The 23,709-nt window shown below is 42.1% G+C and overlaps 1 protein-coding gene across 2 annotated transcripts in view; it reads left to right on the plus strand.

Annotated features, from left to right (window-relative positions):
• Positions 1 to 6,127: 6,127 nt before the first annotated feature.
• Positions 6,128 to 23,709, plus strand: part of tgfbr2b (transforming growth factor beta receptor 2b) — a 38,812-nt gene continuing 21,230 nt past the window's right edge. For both annotated transcript variants that reach the window (XM_008411087.2, XM_017305089.1), the window contains exons 1-2: positions 6,128 to 6,351; positions 21,666 to 21,816. In XM_008411087.2, coding sequence (XP_008409309.1) covers positions 6,216 to 6,351; positions 21,666 to 21,816 — 287 coding nt within the window. In that variant the 5' untranslated portion in view covers positions 6,128 to 6,215. The remainder of the gene's footprint in view (positions 6,352 to 21,665; positions 21,817 to 23,709) is intronic.

A 23,709-nucleotide genomic window follows, 5' to 3' on the forward strand; every position in this document is an offset into this window, starting at 1 on the left:
ATATAGAATTAACTTACACATATGTATTTTTGCATTGGCATGTAATATGTAAAAAGCTGCAGGAAACAAAACTTCATCTTTAAACGAATGTGGATGTGTTGACAGTCAAGTGGAGAGAAAGAGGAGGACCTGCCTGTCAAAGTAATTATTGTGTTGTGAGACACAAACAAACTAACCAGAGGCTTACCCAAGACATGTAAACTCTAAATCCCTCTGAAAAATGAGATCATTTTCAACTGTTTTCCATATCTGCTATGTATTCATATTTTCCTTGTCTTGAGTTATGTTTGTAATTAGATGTAATTCAAGGTGTGAATACCTTGAGTGAGGTCCCATTAACTGTAAAATACAGACACCATTTGTTTCAAGTTCTTCCTTTTTACAATAAAATAAACATTTAGACATTCACAGCATTGATAATTCAATATTTTGTTATGTTAAAGTTTCACTAGAATAACATTTTTAAACCCACCTAAGTAAAAGTAATGTGTTATTTGGTGGAAGAACATAGGAGCGATTTACAAGCTCAACATTCTTCATCTCTGCCCAATAACATGGAAATCTTGCTCTTTCTAACTGAACAATGTTTTTTTTAGATGTTGTGTTAGGACGTTACCTGGTTCCTGATTGGATTTTTCTCATTTGTATCGTTTTAATTGCTCCATCCTGATTGGTCCACTTCAGTCCCATGACCACAAGCCAGCAGAAAATTTCAGTTTCCATGGCAATACAACGCTCCGTCATGCTCTCAGCTCACAGCTGTGCTCAACTGCACTTCCATAGATCACATCCTGGAGGTACAGACACCAGCTAATCTCTTAAACAATCAGTTTTTTGTTCTCCTTCCTGTGCTGATTATAACCCATCTACCTCCCTCGTAGTTCCTGCTGCTAAAACCAAAGGACTGTGTGATCCATCATTTTCTACATTTCTTTGTGCTTCGTGTATTTATGGATCTAAGCAGTTTATTTGTGAAGTAATACAGCTATGCAGTTGGGAGTTCATTGGAGACATGTTGATCTTGGATTGTAAAAAAAAAAAAGAATTGTTGGATTTAGATGTTCAGCTGCTTTCAATCATTTCATAGCAAAATGTGGTCTTCCATTCTGACTGAAGCAAGCCGTCATCACTGGAATGAAGAAATAACAGAGGGAGCATGGCTGATTTGTTAGCCAGAGCCAGACAAAACATGCTGTTTATATTACGCTTGCAGACAAAGAAACAACATATGGGACATGAATCAAGGAAGAATGCTCCGAGATAGTAAAGCAGCGTGTCCCTACATGACTTGAGGGGAAAGTCTCTGGCTCTGATGCTGTTACCCCAGCAGATGATGGCAGAAGAGATTGCACAACAACTGCAGAGTCATGTGAGTTTTTCTGCAGATGATAGGACTGATGTTGTCCTGGAAGTCTGAAGTGTACAGAGTGAAACTGAAGTGTGCGAGCCTGGTAACCTGTGGTGTACTTGTGCTGCTGACCTCCTGGTTAGACACACAGTCGTTCACACTGTGGTTTCTTACTTAGACAATCATTGATCCAGGTGATTGTTGACACCTCCATTTATGTTTTCTGGACTTTCTCATGAGGTAAATTAGGATTGATAGAGTTAAATACACCGGAGAAATAAAAAAAACACAATCCTTACAGTCCAGATGACAGTTTGTTTCTTGATACAGGTGTATGATGGCATCTTCAACTCCAGCTTTGCAGCAATAAGCAAAGTGACATGTGCTTGTCTGATTATTCTAGTGGGTCAAAAGGAGTTTCTCTAGGATCTTTATGATGTGGAATGTCAGGGCAACAGGACTATAGTCATTGAGAAATGATGGACACGTTTTTTTTTTCTTTGGTACCATAAGAAGGCAGGATGTTTTCCACAACGGTGTAACTTTTCCTTGGATAAGTCTTAAGCCTTCAGAAATCTGGGGCTGACACCATCTGAACCTGCAGCTTTGCTCCAGTTTGGTCTCTTCAGCTGCCACTCAGAATGACTTTTAGACAGGCAGGCAGCATCTCCTGTTTTAGTTAAAGTTAAAAAAGTAGAAACAGAAGGTGGAAGCTAGACCAGTTGAGGTGTGATTGGGAAGCTATGTGGGTTGACTGTCTATTTCACTAGAGGCAAGAGAAGAAAATGCTGAACTAGTTACTTAGCTAAACCTATTGACTCTGTCAAGACTTCCATCACTGTGCACTGGTGCACAGTGATGTTATTTTGGAAGCATCTCATTGTCCTGGTGAGGGATGATGTCATACAGAAATTTGTCTAGTCACCTACACACTTAGCATTGGTGTTTTCTTCATGTGGCTGGCACACTGCATCCTAGTCTGTAACTTCAAAACAACACAAGAAAGCTTCTTAAGCTTTCTGAAACAATCTTCTCACAGTTCTTTGGACCACAGGTTGCCTTTGAACAAGGAAAGTATATTTAGACCAAAGAAAGAAAAGCACAATTATGACCTGATTGGCCAAGAGTTCACACATTGGAAGTGTAGTAGAGAGTAAGACATGGTGAAAATCACCAGTGGAACTGAAGACTTCATGTGGAACAACTACAGCAACAACTAATGCTGGAATGTAAGTAGTAGACAAAATAAAACTAGTGAACTGTATTAAAATGTAATATGGATGCTTACTAACAGTTCGATAGCTTGACTGCAGAGATGATACTTCACATCTTTGCTTAAACCATCTGTTGTTCATGTAACTCAATCTCTCCATCTGTGCATCTGTGGTTTGTAGGAGACTCCCCAAGAAGTGTGCATTGTGTTTTGGATGCAAGTCCAGTGTGTCCCATGTGGGACACAGTGTTCTGAGTAATGATAAGTATTTCTTTCATTCAGCCATGGTTCTTCTCACACCTTGCAGGCAGTAAAATCAAACTGTATTTAGACTATTCTTTCATCTTTAAAATAATAAAACTATCAAATTAAGTAAAATAATTGCGTCTTGTAATTGGAGGGAATTAACCAATTTCCCATGGGGATCAATAAAGTATATTCTATTCTGAGAACAATTGCTCTTTAACAAGCTTAACATGCTATAGAATTAGCTGGGCAGACACATACTTATGTATATTGTATTGCTGCTCACCTCGCAGGCAAACAAATTCTAACTTCAAAAAAAGAGCTACTAGGTCTCTACTCAGACAAACATCTCAGAACTGCTGCATTTCTACAGAGAAACAAACAGAGCTGTTTATGTCACTATCTTAGTTTCACAAGCACTGCTAATCCATCTCCTTTGCTTTTTCCACTCATTTAAATCTTTGAGAGACTCTTTGAGAGACGTTAGAGTTGACAATGTGATCCTGCAGCCATGTCTTAGTGAAACACATAACACTGCATTTCTGATACTTTGACTAGGTATCTGTTAGCGCTTGAAGTTCATTCAATTTGTTTACCAAAGACCTCACATTACCCCTTATGGTCAGAGAGACATGGTGTGAACCGGCCACAGCTCCTCCTTTTCAACTCATTTGGGATTTGTGGCTGTGTCGTTAGTTTTACAGGTACACCTTGTTGCTATTCTTATGCATCATAACTATGGTCCAAAAACAAAGATATCCATCCATCCATCCATCCATCCATCCATCCATCCATCCATCCATCCATCCATCCATTTTCTTGCACCCTTGTCCCTTAGTGGGGTCGGGAGGGTTGCCGGTGCCTATCTCCAGCTAACGTTCCAGGCGAAAGGCGGGATAAAACAAAGATGTATTAGCAAAAATCTGTTCAGTTGAACAGCATCCAAAAACAGAGGGAATACAGTAACTGACATGATGCCAAGGCAAGATGAAACTAGCTTCACAGCATAGTCACATTTAGTTTACAGAAAGACACCAAGACGTCAAATACACAAAAGTGAACTGACCAATTACTTTTAGGTTAAGGGCGTACATGTGGCCACTCCCACAGACGCACAAATGTGGGCTATGTACAGATTGTTTTGACACAAAAGACCACTTATATTTTTTTCCATAATTTTGTCAATGTTAAGGGGGGAAATAATAAAAAAGTCATAACTCAATTTACTCAAAAGAAAATCTCAAGGTACGCACAGTGTGTACTGCTGTACAGCTGCAGGCACTCCTGGGAGTCAAGTCAATTGTCTAAACAAGCAGACAATGTTTCAGGAGGATTTAAAGTTTTTTAAACAGAATAAATCAAAGTGAAAGCAGCTACCTCAAGTATTCTGTAACCTTGAGAAACACAATTCATAAGCTGCTGGTAAGTGGCTTATCAAGAAGACCCCAAAGCACTTCACACTATAGTTATTCACACATTCAAGCACACAATCACATGCCAATAGTGGCAAGCTACTGGATAGTAGCAACAGAAGAGAGGCTGCTATGTACAATCACCACCAGACCCTCTAAACACCACCAGCAGTCAAGGTGGGTGAAGTGTCTTGCCCAAGGGGCGGGAAGTGGGGCTCAAGCTCGCAACCCACCGATTGCAGGGCAAACTCCTACCACCATTGCCCCTAAAAAGTCTAGGGGAGTTGTGAAAAAGATGCATGTGAAATCACACCCTTATCACTGAGGTTTTTGGAATACACCAGTGGAGCCAGGACCAATCAAATCTTCTACCTGCTCGGCCTTTACCTGCAGCTAGTGGAGCTGGACTCGAGACGGCCTGTTAAAGTAAAGGTACAGACAGATGACTGGCTCAGTTTCAGTGTGTGAAGCAGGCAGCATGTCAAGACCTGCTGTGTCACCTAAGCAGATTGACAGGTTTGAAGTGTATTAGCTCCCGTCGCTGGTTTACCTCACTCCCACGAAGTGAAACAAGATTCACAGCCAAGGCTGTCATCATCAGTTAGCAGACACATCACTCACATGAAAAAAAACATGCCTAAGTTCCAGTTTTGCAATGGATCTGCAGACTCCTTATTTATAGCCCATTAGGGTCAGAGACCTAAATAAGACATTTATAAAAGTGAATATAGAAAAAACGTCGGAATGGTTCACTTTAAAAGTCTTCCTCCAGAATTGTCTTGTACGCTGAGGCCTCTGGAGGACAAACTGGCCACATTTCCTCACTCTTAATTCATGTAAAGCACTTTGAATTGCCTTGTTGCTGAAAATGTGCTATATAAATAAAATAACCTTACCTTACCTTACTCTGATACTTTTTCTACTACTCTACCATTTATATTATTCACTGCTATTTCAACTATTTACTTTTTGTTTTCTCCCAGTGTGTCCAAAGTTTTGCTTGTGACTATACCTATTTTATTCATTTATTTAAAACTGGTTCTAAAACTTAGCTTGTGATCCTGATTGAGTAAGCTGGTAGTTTTACCTTACAAGCATGAAACTGATGTTGCTTTAAAGTATTCATGAGATTGGCCATGACTCAGAACAATGGGAAATTCCAATAAACCCACTGAAGACTCAGGAAGCAAAATTGTGGATTTGGACATTTGAGGAAAGTTTGTTTCTAAACAACAGATTCCAACGCAGTCTACATGACTGCAAGTTGTTCAGACGTATCACCACGTCTGAACAATCTAAAGACCAAAACTGATCTAAGTTCAGGTTCAGGAAGCAGCAACATCTCTGTCTGCGCTGATGATCTCTGGAACTCTTCTTATTTCAGCAGCTCAACATCTGCTTTGTGTTTAAGATTTTATTTTCAGAGGTCAGATTGTTCACACCTGAATTATCCATCCATCCATTTTCTTACACCCTTGTCCCTCAGTGGGGTCAGGAGGGGTGCTGGTGCTTATCTCCAGCTCACCTGAATTATATTAGCTGTTAATTTTTTTGGTTTCTTATGTGTATTTTTATTTATTTATTTATTTTTGCTTCTGTGAAATCTTAAATGGTAAAATGATATTCATCTCTCCTTTTCTAGACTCCAGCTCTGTGCGGTGTGTCTGTGTAGAACTCTGTGGAATTCAGAACTGCTTGGTAACTTTCTGTTTCTGTGTGTGCAGCGAGTTGTTTACCGTTCCGATTTCCAGTATTTGGGTAGAAACACAGTCCTAGACGGAGAGCGAGTGAAAGAGAGAGAGAAAGAGAGAGAGAGAGAGAGAGAGAGAGAGTGCTCCTTCCTCTGGTTTCCTGTCAGAGCAGCATGCTTGTGTGTGTGGGTGTGTGTGTAAATAGTTAGGCAGTAACTCTCCAGCTGCTGAGCAGAGCAGAGAGCAGAGCAGAGCAGGTCGGACGCACAGAAATCGTTCCTCGAGCTTCTCTCTCTTCTACGTGAATGAACGGTTTCAGAAGCAGTCTCAGTAACATGTACGGACAGCAGTGCTGCTCATCGTCACGGGGAGTTTCATTACCATCATCATTAGTATTATGGGCTGTTTTCTTTTTGCCGCTGCTCAAACCTGGGACAGCTGGTGAGTAAAAAACACTTTAAACTTCACACAAGCTCTCTGTCTGTTTGACAGCCTCGGGCTCACCAAATAACGCTCATTCATGTCAGCCATGTTTTATTTTTTTTAATTATTAAAAAAATTAAAAGTTAAACTGGGAGTGCTTCCTTCTGGCATACTTATGTGTGGATGGTTAGAGAGCCGAGGGGGGCAACAGGTGACTCATGAGGTGAGCTGCTGATGCACTCCTGAGTTATCCTGGTGACTGCTGGATGCACACATGCGTTTGTTTTTAGAGCGCAAGAGAAAGATCTTTCCCCGTGCAATCAGATAATTCTTGTTTACATACCATGAAGTCTCATATGGCGAACTTCATTGTTTTACTTCTAGGCTAGGATGTAGTGAAACTTCATCCTAATTAAACTGATTAATCACACTCTGCCGCTGTGATTTATCACGATTAATCACTATGCCTAACTTTGCAAGCTTGAAATATAAATATGCGCACAGATGTGAGTCTTGCAGAAATGGAGCTCTGGGCACCTTCTACTGCATGTCAGCCAATTAAAATGTAAGTTATTACCTTTATTTATTTAAATTTTTTTTGTAGCAGAAAGCAGGTCATGTAGTCTCAGTACTCAAGGGAAACTTCCTCCCCTACATGTATGCAGGTGTTTAGGAGACAACGGACAGATAAGATATATTTTATTTTCTCGCTTTTGGGTGTCCCACCCCTTTCTGATGCTGCCCTGGGAAACTGCCCATATCAAAAACTGCCTGTGTGCACGTTTTCTAAAAATGTTTGTCTCAAACCAAACATGTCTGAATATTCTCAGTTGTCCAGGGTTTGAGTATTCAGGAAGGTTTAAAGGAAGTCATTTAGTTTTAAACATTCGTTTAGAAATGTCCCTCTCCATTCATTTCCTATAGAATTTGTGCGATGAGGTGACAGGCTTCTGTCCTCATCCAGCGACCGGCCCAATTCATGCATATGAAGATGATCACACACGGGTTAGCAACGCAACACAAGAAAGGAAAACATGTTGAAGTTTTGTTGCTGTCCGCTGTCACACAAAAACTTTCACCAACTGCTGTCGTTTATCACTCCCATCTGCATTATGTGTTAAAATTTTCAGATGAATTACATCCATTAAGGTGTTGATGTTGACAGCCCTTGTCGAAATGTTTTAATGCATAACGTTGGATTAAAAGCAACACTTTTAAACATTGATTTTATGCATTTGGTAGAACATTATGCAGATTTCAGAGAAGATTTTTTTTTCACAGCTTAGACTGGAACCAGAAAGACATTTCTGTGGGACAGCCAATAAACAAGCACAGAGGAGAGATTCAAAAGTCAGAGACACAGAGATGTATTCTGGGAAGTTAAATGCTCTTGGGATCTTATTGGAAAGCCCAAATTTTCCGAGAGCGAATGATGTAGTTGCAAAAATATCAGGGAATGTTTTCCTGGTTTATCTCACATTTTTACAGCACTGGATACCAAAGTGCCTCAGCGAAGAGTTTATGGTTCCTTTTTCACATTTTATCAGTAGTCACATTTTATCAGATTACTACTACAGACATCCATGGATGAGAAGCTAGCTCTGACTGAGCAGACTTTCATGTTGTTTTAGAACAGGGGTGGGCAACTCCAGGCCTGGAGGGCCGGTCTCCTGCAACTTTTAGGTGCATCTCTACTTCAACACACCTGAGTCAAATAATAAGGTCATTAGCAGGACTCTGGAGAACCTGACTGCACTTAGAAGGTGATTCAGTTGTTGGATTCAAGTGTGTTGGACCAGAGAGACATCTAAGAGTTGCAGGACACCGGCCCTCAAGGACCAGGATTAACCACCCCTGTTTTAGAACCAAACCATGTTTTAAAGGTGTAGTATGTCACTTTTATTTAAAAAAGAAATCTTCTTTACACATTAGTTAAAACTATCACTATCTCATAACAGTTTGTGAAAAGATTGAACTCCTCCTCCCTGAGAAGAGACGCAACACTCCCAGTCTAAAACAGCCAATCAGTCAGGAGGAGGTCCATAGCGCTGTCAATCAACCTCAAGTATTCACTGTTAAATGTGCTAATGGAGGAGAAACAACTAACCATTACAGGAAAACTGCTTAGGTAATGTTAACTAGCCTTAGCATTGACAACAGGCTGTGCTAGCTGCAGTATGGCAGAGATCAAGGGGGGATCACGAATGGGGGATGAGCAGCACCACACAGAGAGATGATTGACAACGCTGAGACCCGCCTCCTGGCTCTGATTGGTTGTTTCTTGTTAGCACTGGGAGAAGGCTGGGAGCTCAATCTTTTCAGAGATTATCTGTCTCATAACATACTGTCATGACATTATGACAGTTTGAAGCAATATGTAAGTAAAAAATAAAAATTCTATAAGAGTTACATGCTGCAGCTTTACCTTCTCCAGAACTACCTCTTTGTCGTTTCTCCATGGTTCCTTGGTTTCCATGATACCGTTTGTATTCTAACAAATGTCTGAGGCCAGAAACAGAACAGCTGCAGTCAGATTCAGATTACATCATACAGAGCTGGACTGTGTGTAACGGGAGGCAACATGAAAAGATTCCTCCCACTGCCATAATAGTTATGTTTGTTATCAATTTAAAGACTTGGCTGCAACACGGAGACAGTTACTGTAAAGGTCTAAGTCATTATAAGCTACTGTGTTAACTCGGCTACTGCTGTCCTTCCCCTCCGCTCCCACTCTTTGTTCCTGCCGTCCCCCTCCCACAGTGGGGCCTATTTTCAACCTGGAAATCCCACATACCAGAGGGACTGTGTGGTCTTGTTGCATCACAAATAGTCACACCGTATGGACAATAGGACGAGCAAACATCTGAGCAGATCCTCCGTCTGTGGTGGATCAGTCACACATTTTCATTCCCCGCTGGCCTGACCTCCCCAGGGCACGATGGACTGCAGGAAGCTCCCCGACCCACTCCCCGCCTGTCCTAAACAGCTTCAGTCTGTTTTTGTTGTCCTTAGCTTTCCTCCCTCTGTTTGGTTTTGGCTGATGTTGATGACCATCAGCAGGAAGGTTCCATGCTTTTGCCTTCAGACTGCTACTCCATCGTGTCTGGATGACTTGCGTCTAAGTCTGTCACAATAAGCAATTAATCAATTAATTGCATGTTGAATTAAAATGAGCTCCATCATTTCCACCCGCATGCTTGTTTGTTTTTCTCTGTCTACCAAAGTCAAGTTTATCTGCACAGCTCACTTCAACAAGGCAGTTCAGAGTGCTTTAAAACATCACACAATTATCAATTAGGAAATGAACAACAAACATTACATTTTGGAAAATGTCATCATCAAACCATCAAGCAAATATACATCAGATGTATTGATCAATGTTCCAGTTACTACTAAACAAAGGCAACTTTAAACAGGTTGGCTTAGAATCTTGATTTAAAGGAGATCAATGTTTCGGCTGTTTTGCAGTTTTCAGGAAGTTTGTTCCAAATTTCCGGTGCTAGAATGCTGCTTCTCCATGTTTGGTTCTGGGGATACAGAGCAGAACCAGAACCAGAAGACCTGAGAGGTCTGGAAGGTTGATACAACACCAGCAGATTTTTAATGTATTGTGTTAAAGCATTCAGTGGTTTATAAATTAACAGTATTTTAAAGTCTTTTCTGCCAGTGGAAGAACTTTAGAACTGGGTTGATCTGCTCTATTTTCCTGATCTTAGTCAGAACACCAGCAGCAGTGTTCTGGATGAGCTGCAGCTGGAAGATTGATTTTTTAGGCAAACCTTTTTTGCAGTAATCAATGACACTAAAGATAAACGCATTAATGAGTTTCTCTAAATCTTGCTTAAACATTAGTTCTGTAATCGTGGAAATGTTCTTCAGAAGGCTGACTTTGTCACTGTCTTCATGTGGCTCTGAAGGTCCATCTCTACTCCCAGATTTCAAACAGGATCACTAGTTTCTGTAATAACTGAAGCTAACTCTGGATTGTTCCTACTTTGTTACGCTGCACGGGTCTCGACTGACGTGGCCTTCCTGCTTTCTCTGCGTAAGAAGGAGTGAACTCTGGAGTCAGTTACTAGCCAGGCTCAAGGTCTTATCCCACAGAGTTTAGCCTTCAAGTCTCATTAGGAGTAGCAAGCCATCTAGTTAAGTTATCTAAATGAATTGTTGGTGTTATTAGTTTGCACTTTTTGTTTACTAAAGTTGATACTGTCAGTTTTGCCTGTTTTTGTCAGGAATGGAGTCTTTAAAGGTGAGAATGAACCAGAAGGTAGACGGCGGTGTGGCATCTTGCTTTTATTTTTCTTAACTCAGTGCACGAGCAGGTCAACACTTGGAGAAACACTGACAACATACATAATACCCAAACAAGAATCACCAGACAAGGATGCAACTCAAACTTAAATACAAAAGGGAATAGGTGAGGGGAATAACTAATCAGCGGACACAGGTGACACACAAGGGCTAAATTAACAGAGAGAGAACTGGAGAATAACTTAGATAAAAATAAAACCTGACATCTGACAGGAAACACATATGAAACAAAAGAAAACACACAATACCTCAACATACTGACATCATGACAGTTTTCCCCATCTGAGACAATGGTTGGTATTTTTTTGAAGGGCAAATTTGTTTAGAGACTTCAATATACTTATATATTGTTGCTATTTATTTTGGATATTTAAAACCTCTTCAAGTGTTAAGAGATCTTTAGAAATTATTATTATTATTATTATTATTATTTATTTTTTTTTATTTTTATTCATTTATTTTATTTATTTTTTATTATTATTATCATCATTTATTGGAATAATATCTGGGTTAATTTATGAGCCAGCAGAAATAATGCTGCTGAATTTCCTTAAGTCTCTTCTTGTGTGTTCTACAATGTCCATTTTCCCCACTCAATTACAAAGATGTTTTTTTAGTCCGAGAATGAAAATCATTTGTTCCTTCACATAAGTTTCCAGAACAATATTCAGTCAAAGTTGTATGGATGGAGCAGATATCAGTAACAGTCCCTTGTTATGGCTTTTTTTGCAGGCAATTAACAGAATCTTTATCAAGTTACACGTCTTCCTTCAAAACGTTTTTTTTTTTTTTTTTTTTTTTTATGTTTCCAAGATACATTGTCTGAAAATCTTTTGGTTCTCCAAAATTATTTCAATTATAACATTCACATTCCTTCAAAAGAAATCAAGTTTTTGAAACTTAGTGAATGTTAGTGAATATTACTGAATGATTTGCTTCTAGATTTCCAGACATTCTCCAACACAGGAGGAGAGAGCTTTACTCACTCTATCCTGGCTGTAATGAAGAATCTAGTAATGTGTTGTGAGATTCAGATCTCACACAGAGCTCTTCTGTGTGTCCTCCTGTATTTCCTCCAGGAGGACACACAGAAGTGTGTCTCTTTGACCTCTCTGCAGGATCTCTTTGATTCTCTAATAATCATATAAGGCCGTTTTCCTCCCTTCACTTTGCTGAATCTGAGGTAGAAGAGAACGGAGAAGAGAACGGCTGATGGTCATTTGATAAATAGTGATACTTTTAATGCAAAGTTGACACTTTTAATTGACAATTGTTAATTAATTGACAATTAATCTTTAAAAGTGTCATTATTTACTGAATAATGAAAAGTTGACACTTTTAATGCAACTGTGCTCTAAAAATGTCATTTACTGAATGACACTTCATGACAGCAGTCGTTAACATTCATGAAAACTCCTTCGTGTTCCTGAAAGTGTCATGTTAGTCTTATGCAGATCCCTTCAAATAAAGTGTTATCCAAATGTATTTTCGTGATTCCAGTTTACACAGTTATATGGTCATTTGAAGTGCAGCTTACACTGCAAGCAGCTTCATATTGGAAAGAGTGATCATTAAATAATCTTTTTTTTCATGCATTATAACTTCATTGGAAGACTAAAAACAAATGCTCAAACAAATGCTCAATCATTTTTAATTAAAGCAACTCATTTTGTCTTGATGCCATTATATATACTTCAATTAGTAAGAAGATTAATATTCTTCCACCATTCATCAAGTTCACCCTCAGCATAGAGGAGACCTAGTGTGTGCACCATTTGGAGACTTTTGGTATTTTCCATTCTCTTAAGATTTGATAGCAGCAGTCCTTCCTGTTGTCAGGAAAGTCCTCACTGACACCATGAGCTCATATCCTCAGCCAGCTAGAACAGCAAAAACCAGCAGAGAGGGAGTTATGTCCTACTGGAACAAGATGCTGTGTGTACTGTCGATTCTGGCAAATAAGCTGGACTAAGCTTGAAGTGCTTCCATATTGCATTTGTTTTGGTTACGAATAAAGCCATGTCTGTTTTAGGGCTCATATGCTTCCAAGACACCTTTGAATCCTACAAAATATACGAGGAGCTAATTATCCATCCATCCTTTTTCTATACACTCTTGTCACTAGTGGGGTTGGGAGGGTTGCTGGTGCCTATCTCCAGCTAACGTTCCGGGCGAGAGGCAGGGTACACCCTGGACAGGTCGCCAGTCTGTCGCGGGCAACACAGAGACAAACAGGACAAACAACCATGCACACACACACTCACACCTAGAGAAAATTTGGAGAGGCCAATTAACCTGACAGTCATGTTTTTGGGAGGAAGCTGGAGTACCCAGACAGAACCCACACATGCACAGGGATAACATGCAAACTCCATGCAGAAAGACCGGGGCCAGGAATCGAACCCAGAACCTTATTGCTGCAAGGCAACAGCTCTACGAACTGTCCCACTGTGCAGCCCTGATTGCTAATTAATTAATTGCTAATGTCAATTACAAATCAGCCAATCAAAAGTCATCAGTTCAATGCATTTCTGTTTGTATCTCACCAAACATGCAGAATACCATGTCTGTAAGCAGAACACATCAGGCCCTGAAGCAGGCTGACCCCAGCAGCAGAAGACCACACACACACACACATACACACACACACACACTGGTCCTCCTGTCAGCTCACTTAAGCTGGCCGGAAGCTCACAGCCTGAGTCACAGATATTTAACTTAACGGTAGACTCGCTTCGATTGGTTCTAAAACTGCAATATTTGTTCCAGCTGCAGTTGCTGCTTTTCTCTTTCACACTTCACCGAGAGAAACCAACCAAACCCTTCATCTATGGTGACACTACTGAAAGTAACAACACAAAAACCTCTGAAGAAGACACTGAGCTTAACATCCTTCTTCAAGAATTATAAACTAAAATGGAGTGGCGTAAGGTTTTAGTGTTTTCAGGATTTCTCTTTTTCTTTGGCAAAAGACAATGAGACATTTCTCCATCCAAGGCTCGCACATTAGTTTTGGTTTTATTTACCCATAATTCCATGCGCTATAGTATATCCATCCATCCATCCATCCATTTTCTGCCACCTATACGGGGTCGGGTCGCGGGGGCAGCAGCTTCAGAAGGGAGGTCCAGACTTCCCTCTCCCCAGCCACCTCTTCCAGCTCCTCCAGGGGAACCCCAAGGCATTTCCAGGCCAGCCGAGAGACATAGTCCCTCCAGCGTGTCCTGGGTCTTCCGCGAGGCCTCCTCCCGTTGGGACTTGCCCGGAACACCTCACCATGGAGGCGTCCAGGAGGCATCCTTACCAGATGCCCAAGCTACCTCAACTGGCTCCTCTCGACGTGGAGGAGCAGCGGCTCTACTCTCAGTCCCTCCCGGATGACCGAGCTTCTCACCTTATCTTTATGGAGCCCAGCCACCCTGCGGAGGAAACCCATTTCGGCCGCTAGTATCCGTGATCTCATTCTTTCGGTCATGACCCAAAGCTTATGACCATAAATGAGGGTGGGAACGTAGATCGACCGGTAAATCGAGAGCTTCGCTTTTTGGCTCAGCTCTCTCTTCACCACAACGGACCGGTACAGCGCCCGTTTCATGGCAGACGCTGCCCCAATCCGCCTGTCGATCTCCCGCTCCCTTCTTTCCTCATTCGTGAACAAGATCCCCAGATACTTAAACTCCTCCACTTGAGGCAGGACGACCCCCCTGACCCGAAGGAGGCACTCTACCCTTTTCCGGCTCAAGACCATGGCCTTGGATTTGGAGGCACTGAGCCTCATCCCGGCCGCTTCACACTCGGCCGTGAACCGCTCCAGCGAGAGCTGCAGGCCACGATCTGATGAAGCCAACAGGACCACATAATCCACAAAAAGCAGAGATACAATCCTAAGGCCACCAAAACGGATCCCCTCAACACCTCGGCTGTGCCTAGAAATTCTGTCCATAAAAGTAATGAACAGAATCGGTGACAAAGGGCAGCCTTGGCGGAGTCCAACTCTCACCGGAAATGAGCTTGACTTAGTGCCGGCAATGCGGACCAGACTCTGACACCGGTCATACATGGACTTGACAGCCCGTATCAAAGGGCCCGGTACCCCATACTCCCGGAGAACCCCCCAAAAAGCCTCCCTGAGGACACGGTTGAACGCCTTCTCCAAATCCACAAAACACATGTAGACTGGTTGGGCAAACTCCCATGCACCCTCCAGGACCCTGCTGAGGGTGTAGAGCTGGTCCAGTGTTCCACGACCAGGACGAAAACCACACTGCTCTTCCTGAATCCGAGGTTCGACTATCCGACAGACCCTCCTCCCCAGGACCCCTGAATAGACCTTACCAGGGAGGCTTAAGAGTGTGACCCCCCCTGTAATTGGAGCACACCCCTTTTTGAACAGGGGGACCACCACAGTCTGCCAATCCAGGGGAACTGCCCCCGATGTCCATGCAATATTGCAGAGTCGCGTGAGCCAACACAACCCAACAACATCCAGAGACTTAAGGAACTCCGGGCGGATGTCATCCATCCCCGGGGCCCTGCCACCGAGGAGCTTTATGACCACCTTGGCGACATCATCCCCAGAGATTGGAGAGCCCAACCCGGAGTCCCCAGCTCAGCTTCCTTAACAGAAGGCATGTTGGTGGGATTGAGGAGGTCTTCGAAGTATTCCGCCCACCGGCCCACAATGTCCCGAGTTGAGGTCAGCAGCACACCATCCCCACTATAAACAGTGTGTGTTGGTGCTACACTGCTTCCCCCTCCTGAGATGCCAGATGGTGGACCAGAATCGCCTCAAAGCCGTACGGAAGTCTTTCTCCATGGCCTCTCCAAACTCTTTCCACGCCCGAGTTTTTGCCTCAGCGACCACCCGAGCCGCATGCCGCTTCGCCTGCCGGTACCCATCAGCTACGTCTGGAGTCCCACAGGCCAAAAAGGCCAGACAGTACTCCTTCTTCATCTTGACAGCATCCCTCACCAAAGGTGTCCACCAACGGGTTCGAGGGTTGCCGCCGCAACAGGCACCGACAACCTTACGGCCGCAGCTCCGATAAGCCACCTCGGCAATGGAGGTACGGAGCATGGTCCACTCAGACTCAATGTCCCTCACCAACCCCAGAACATGTTCGAAGTTCTGCCGGAGATGGGAGTTAAAACTCCGTCTCACAGGGGACTCCGCCAGACGTTCCCAGCAGACCCTCACTACACGTCTGGGCCTGCCAGGTCTGACCGGCTTCCTCCCCCACCACCGGAGCCAACTCACCACCAGGTAGATGTCAGTGGACAGCTCCGCACCTCTCTTCACCCAAGTGTATAAGACATACGACCGCAGATCCGATGAAACGATGACAAAATCGATCATCGAACTGCGGCGTAGGGTGTCCTGGTGCCAAGTGCACATATGGACACCCTTATGCTTGAACATGGTGTTCGTGATGGACAATCCGTGACCAGCACAGAAGTCCAACAACAGAACACCACTCAAGTTCAGATCGGGGGGGTGTTCCTCCCAACCACGCCCCTCCAGCTTTCACCGTCATTGCCCACGTGAGCGTTGAAGTCCCCCAGTAGAACAAGGGAGTCCCCAGGAGGGGCACTCTCCAGTACCCCCTCTAAGGACTCCAAAAAGGGTGGGTAATCTGAACTGTTGTTCAGCCCGTAAGCACACGCAACAGTCAGAACCCGTCCCCCCACCCGTGGGCAAAGGGAGGCTACCCTCTCGTACACTAGGGTAAACCCCAACGTACAGGCGCCAAGATGGGGGGCAACAAGTATGCCCTCTCCTACCCGGCGCCTCTCACCGTGGGCAACTCCAGAGTGGAAATATGTCCAGCCCCTCTCAAGGAGACTGGTTCCAGAACCAGAGCCATGTGTCGAGGTGAGGCCGACTATTTCTAGCCGGAACCTCTCAGCCTCGCACATTAGCTCTGGTTCCTTCCCCACCAGAGAGGTGACGTTCCGCGTCCCAAGAGCCAGCTTCTGCAGCCGAGGATCAGACCGCCAGGGTCCCCTCCCTCGGCTGCCGCCCGTTACACACTGCACCCGACCCTTTTGGCCCCTCCGACAGGTGGTGAGCCCATTGGAAGGGGGACCCACGTCTCCTCTTTGAGCTGAGCCCGGTCGGGCTGCGTGGGTAAAAGCCCGGCCACCAGGCACTCGCCATCGTGCCCCACCTCCAGGCCGGGCTCCAGAGTGAAACCCCGGTGGCCCGCATCCGGGCGAGGGAACGCCAGATCCAAAGTTTGTTTCCATCATAAGGGGTTTTCGGGCTGCGCTTTGTCTGGTTCCTCACCTAGGACCTATCTGCCTTGTGTGACCCTACCAGGGGCATAAAGCCCCAGACAGCATAGCTCCTAGGACAGGGGTCACCAACTCCAGTCCTCGAGGGCTACCGTCCTGCAACTTTTAGATGTGTCTCTGCTCAAACACACCTGGATCAAATAAMCTTCTCATTTCCAGCCTATTGCAGAGAGGAATGAATGCTGGTGAGGAAATTCAGACATTTTGGAGCAGAGGTGAATCTAAAAGTTGCAGGATGGTAGCCCTTGAGGACTGGAGCTGGTGACCCCTGTCCTAGGATCATTGGGACACTCGAATCCCTCCACCCCGATAAGGTGGCAGCCCAAGGAGGAGGTGCTATAGTATAGAATAGCATATTCCTGTCTGTTTTGTATGTGTGTTCACAAATGCATTCAAATGTAACCAGAGTTCACGTCAGATGAACCCAGACTGAGGTTTGTAGGCGGATCAGAGTTTGATTCCACATTCACACATCCCCAAACCAACAGCAGCTTTGAGCCAACCAGACTGGAGTTTGACTGAGGCGGACCAAACGTGGCTGCTGTGAATGCAGCCCTAATATCTTTATTGGTTATTGCATTGATTAAACCCAGAAAGCCTATCCGGTTACTCAGAAAAAATCCTAATTAAAATTCCATTGATTTATTGAAAAAGTTGCATGTCTACATCTGCTGCTGTGACAATCAAACAACTTCATTCTTCCTTAAGGATTTTCCCTAAACATCTTTATGTCCTACTTCCAGCAGGATAGTTGCTGAAAGTTTTATCACCTCAAACTAGTTTGGAAAATGTGTTTTATCATTTTCAAAAGTATTCACTGAGGGGGTTGAATACTTTTCATAGGCACTTTAATGAGTTTGTATTTCTGAAGGTTCTTCTTCAGTCTAAGTCCTGGCTGGATTTTTTTTCACCAACAGATCTTAAATGTATCCCCTTTAGAAACCATGAAAAATCTGCTTAACGACAATCCAAGGTTTTCTCCTCCACTTTCCTAGGACAGAGTGAGGTCACCTGATTTCATTGTGTGATTCCAAAAAGTGGCCCCAAAGTTGGAAAGAGTGGAGCTGTTATAAAAAAAAACATTCCTCAACTGAAACACAATGAGCCACCTGTGGATACCATGGAAACGGTTTTATTTTATTCTGTTTATTTAGTAATTGTGCAGACAGCGTTCCTAATTTTTGCATTTTATACATGTATATATATGTATAGATATTAGGTCCGGAGTTGAAGTGACTCAGAATAGTTCTCTGCTAAATGTGGTGCAGGTGTGCAGGCCAGCTCGCTCACACACCTGTTCACCTTGGCTTATACAAAAATGCTTCTATGTATGAAATCACAATGTCTGTTACAGTTGTGTACAAACAGAAACATTTCTCCTTTAAAACCAGCAGCATTTATTTGTAGAATAATAATTCATCCAGGATTACTTTTTTTAAAATATACTGAAAGATATTAGATTTTTTTAAAAAAAAGTACAAAAATTTCAGCAAATTTTAACTTAGGAGAGTAAATAAATACAGATGAAATGTAAAGTGTGGCTGGGTACAGATTGATTGACTCTGTGCTGTTCTGCTGCTCAGCACAGCGGCTTATATTCACCTCTCAGGTCGTGTGCGTGCATGTGTGTGTGTGTGTGGGGGGGGGGGTACTGCTCTGCAGTTTCACTCCTCTGCTTTGCGCAAATTCAACTTAGTGTGACGGAATGTGTGTTTAAAGCATAGTAAGTGTGTTTCCAGTGAAATGAATAACCCGACCGTTCCAGATCGAGTGACACAGGAACGCCCGCCGCCGGCCTGGTGGGAGGAAGCCATTTGGCCTGGACACAGGCGGACGCTGTTGTTTTGACCACATGATTCCTGGATTGTGGGAAGCCCAAACCCTCCCCCGGCCCAGTCTGCTTTCACAGTTCCACTCTGCAGACGTTCTGCCGGGTCAACGGAACTTACCGTGGCGCTGGCTGGGGTTGTTTTGTCTGCATCTTGGTTTCAGTCTGCTTCTGTTGTCGTTTGTAAGAGGAAAAGTTCTCGTCATGATGAAGTGGATTGTAACCGTCAAAACACTAATGTCATAGTTCTGATTTGTCTGATTAGGTTTCTGTGATTTTTGTTTTCTTCGTATCTCTAACAATTCCCTTACACCACGAAGCAAGGCAGTCAGACTTATTTTCATTTCTAAAGATCACAGGTGTTGTCAAAGATGTGACAGGGTGTATTGATAGAATCCATGAACAAACTGCTAACATAGTAAGGAATATATGTCTCTGCATTTGATGAGCACTTCTTAAAACTGAATAACATCAATGTCATTTGAGAATATGCGTATAAAAACTGCTTTGCTTTGATTGATAAAATAATTTTTAAGCACAAAAATTTTTTTATGAAGTTTCTTCTCATGTGTCTATGGTCTAGACTCTAGTCTGCGGAGATGGCCACATGAAAAACTACAACAGGCCAGATTTGGTCCCCGGGTCTTGACTTTGACATGTACTGTAGAGAAAAATGTCATATTGCAGGAAGTTTGTAGAAAATTAAGCCTCTCACAGCAATTTAATCAGTTCAATGCATGATCACTGAAAATCGGCTCAATCATTTCCATTTGCATGATTAAGATTGGAAAGTATTTTAGATTGTCCATACAAAATAAGAATGTCCTTCATTTAAAGTGGAGCCTACTTTGCCTTATATACCACAAGCTCATATCTAATACATAATACATTATTTTTATAGTATATTTTCAGTTACTGTGAGCAGTACTTTATGTTTAAGTGACTGACAAGTTTTTGCAACCTTGTTTTTTCCAGCTAGTTTAAATTAGTTCTGTCCCAATCTATTTCCACACACACTTTTATTTCTCTCACTTCTTAGCCAGCCCAGATGACACACTTGCTCTGTCCGCTGTGCTGTATCCCCCAGATGAGGCGGAGCTTTTAGGATGATCGGCTCCGGTGATGAGCTGATTCCTGCTGTAACTGTGTGAATGCCTCCAGACAGTCATGTGGAGTCGGTGACTCTGTAGGTCTGAGCCGTCTGTGGAATCAGCCATGTGCCTGGAGGTCTGTGAAAACCATATGAGTCATTTGGTGGGTTAATTCTGTTCACACCTCCATCCCACAACATGGCCTGCAGTCGCTTTTTTTGATACATGAAAGGAGTTGTCACTTCCCACCTGTTACTAAAGGTTAGGTAAAGGTCAAATGGTGTTTTGAAAGTTAATTTGCAATAACTGAGACAATTCACACTGAGGCTGTATTATAACTCAGAACTGGCTTACCATCTATTCATGCGGTTGTGACCTGTTTCTGCATTAATGTGTCCCTAAAGCTCAGAGGTGGGCGAACCAGAACCTTCTGGCGGAATATTCATCTTTTAACAGCAATAAGGCACATAGCAGACTCTGCACACAAATAATTACTAGGCTGAAGCAACGCCAAGCTGAATGTAAGCATCACAAGTACTGGAGAAAAAAAAACACCTAAAGTCCTCCAGCTAGCTGGAGCGTGGAATCAGTCCAGACTGCATCACGTCTTGATGACTGGGGAATTTAACAACAGCTGCATTCAGGTACAGCTCAGAGCCTCGGTTGTCAAAATTAAATTAAAAAAAATCAATTCTTAAGTAAAATGTTAAAATATTAGCACTGACCATTTTCAAGTGGTTATGTTGTTTTACATGCTTTAGCTGTGCCTGCTTATGCTGCTTTATCCATGGAAAAATATCCAACCAGATTTCCTGTCAGTTCTATACTTTACATGTTTTAGAACATCTTAAAATAAAATTAAATCCAGAAATTGAAAAATGATCTTTTTTTACTGCTGGCTAAAGTATGAAAACAATTTTTTAAAATCATACATTATTATTAATTTTTCTTGAATGAAAATACACCCAAAACAGACAAAACTATTACCTTAAAATACACGTTAGTGTTACCAAGGAAACACCAGATATAAGTGCAAATTTTAAAGGGAGAAAAATGAATTAAATGCGTGAATGTCCAAAAATAAAATCACACATAAATATGCCTAAAACATATGGCAGAACAGCATAGGTTTTAGTTCTCCCTCTAGAGAGCAACAGAAGAACCTTTCTGGAAGAGCTGAGGAGCAGTGGCAGCTGTAATGGGCATAACGTTTTCTTTTTGGAAGATCGGAATTCTGAGCAATACAATAATCACACTCTAGATGTGTTCCACAGACGGTGAAATGCATTTCTGGGAACATTTAAAAAAAACGTATGTTTAGTTTGAGCTGCATGCGAGAGCCCCGGAAATAAAAACTATAAAACATTGGAAGCTGCAAAATCCGTAAGACATGAGCATGATGAGCTTTATGATACTAATGTTGGTCTGAAGGTGGAAAGTTAAAAGGTAAAGGTAAAGGCAATTTTATTTGTATAGCACATTTTCAGTAACAAGGCAATACAAAGTGCTTTAGGTAGTATAAATACTGTCACAGCTTTCTGCTGTAGCTTCTTCAAATTATTACCAATATTTGCTGGATCCAATAATTTGACTTTATCCATACTTTCACAGATCCTTTCACGATAAGCTCTTTATTTTCTTTTATTCAACCCACAAGTGTATGTCTGAAAGGATGACTTGGAGATTCTGCAGTGTTTGTTCTAATCACAGACATCCGGAGAACTGGTCATGAACAGGAAACTAACCTGTTGAATGTGTGTGTGTGCGTGTGTGTGTGTGTGCGTGTGTGTGTGTTTGGTGTGCAGGTATACCAGGCTTGTCCATGTACCCCATCAGTCAGCTGTGTAAGTTCTGTGACCGACAGAGTTCCTCCTGCAACGGCACAGGGAGCTGCATGTCTGACTGCGACATTACGTCCGTCTGTTATTCGCATCAAGATGTCTGTGTCGCTATATGGTAGGTACAAAGACTCAGAAACTATTATGAAAAAAATACACTTGTTGCCCTAATTCAGTTCAAAACAAGAGGCTCATATCACCACCTTCCTAAATTAATGGTCGAAATCATTTTTTTTTATGTCAAAAGATGACTTGGGCAAAAAAAAAAAAAATCGCTTTTGGTAAAAAAAATTACCTTTATTTTAGAAAGGTGACAATATATAGATCCTTTGTGCATTGAGTGATCAAGTCTATGTTCTTTGAAATAATTCTGTCTTTCAGCTTATGAAAACCCAAACATCCATTTCTCAGAAAATCTGAATATTTCTTCAGACTAATATAAATGATTTTTAATGCAGAGATGTAAGCATGGTTAATAGTATGCGTGCATGTATTCATGTTTCCTTATATGGAAAATTTATCAGCTGTAAAAAATAAACTGAACTTTACTGCAATTTTGAAATAACTACATCAATTTAGAATTGACAACTGTTGTAAATCACTGCCACATAGATACATTGAATTCTAATAAATTACATTTCTAAGCACTTTTAGGGACACAAAGGTCATTTTGTGACAGTAAAACAAATTGTTGTTTGTTTGCTTTTTGTTCCTTCCACGTTTTAAATGTTCAATAGAAGCAATTGTTCTTTTTAAAGTGCTTTCTAAATAAAGCAGTAGTAATAGTAGTAGATGATTCCAGCAGCTGAATTCTGGAGCAAATGGAGCTTATGAAGGGATTTGTGAGGGAGAGCAGAGAAGAGAGAATCACAGTAATCAATACGGGAGGCTGTGAGTAAGAATAGAAGTGTTGTGAGGGGTGAGGAAAGGACAGAGACGTTTAATGTTGCATTGATGAAAATATGCAGAAATGATACGGGACTGAAATAGTGAGCACCCAGGCCCTTACACAGGGTGGATGGGGCACTAAAGCTTGGTTTATGCCTCACACATGTACCTTCCTCACGGAAACTCGATGGAATCACGGTAATCAGGCTGGGTTACGGACGCTGCACAGTGAGGCATTTTTGCTAAAATTACATATGACCATGTAGAATGGCTGCATTAAACATAAATCAGGCTTTAGGAGTTGATAGTTGTTACAGAGGATTTGTCTGCTTTTGATGATGTAGATTTCGTGCCAATAAGCAAAATTTCAGTTCTATCATTGTTTAATTTAAGGAAGTTTGAGGTGAATCGGGATTAGGGCTGGTGGGAGGAATTAGGTTTATTGCAGAGGCAGAGCAAGGTGTCACCTTTATAAGCAGTAGAAGAGGAGATTAAAGATGGAGACGTTATTACCAAGGTGGGAAGATATACGTGATGAAAAGAAGAGGCTCCAGGACAGAGCTCTGGGGTACACCACGGAAACTCGACGGAATCAGGGATGAGATGACAGTGGAAAACTGGAGTTAAAGGACTTGAGTGGGATGAACTGAGTGTGTCCTAATCAGGCTCAGGTTACTAGTAATACCAATGGACAATCATCTATTAAGGAGGATGGTGTGAGAATAGCTTACTGCTGAATTCAAATCTTTATTTAATTAAGCATTTTCTTAGCAAAAACTCAGCAAGATTAATATTTTATTATTTTATTGTCAATAAGGGGCAATAAGGGGTTAACATATTGTAACCCCATTACTTTAATGACAAAATAATTTTTATCATTATTTATCCTGAAGATAAAGTTGGACCATAATTTATGAAGATAAGGTAACCCATTTTGGACTTTTTTTTTTTTTAAAGGCACAAAAAAGATAATTAATAAATTCAATAAACTTGTCTTCTCTTCATCTCTTCAGCCACCACCTTTGTGTAAGAATGTGGAGTTTTTACAAAGACAGTCAACTTTGCTCTTGGCCTCTCGTGGAAATTCTTCTAGTCCCAATCCATTTAGTTTTTTTCCATATAT

Source organism: Poecilia reticulata, linkage group LG6 (genome assembly GCF_000633615.1).
Source record: "Poecilia reticulata strain Guanapo linkage group LG6, Guppy_female_1.0+MT, whole genome shotgun sequence".
Classification (NCBI taxonomy): domain Eukaryota; kingdom Metazoa; phylum Chordata; class Actinopteri; order Cyprinodontiformes; family Poeciliidae; genus Poecilia; species Poecilia reticulata.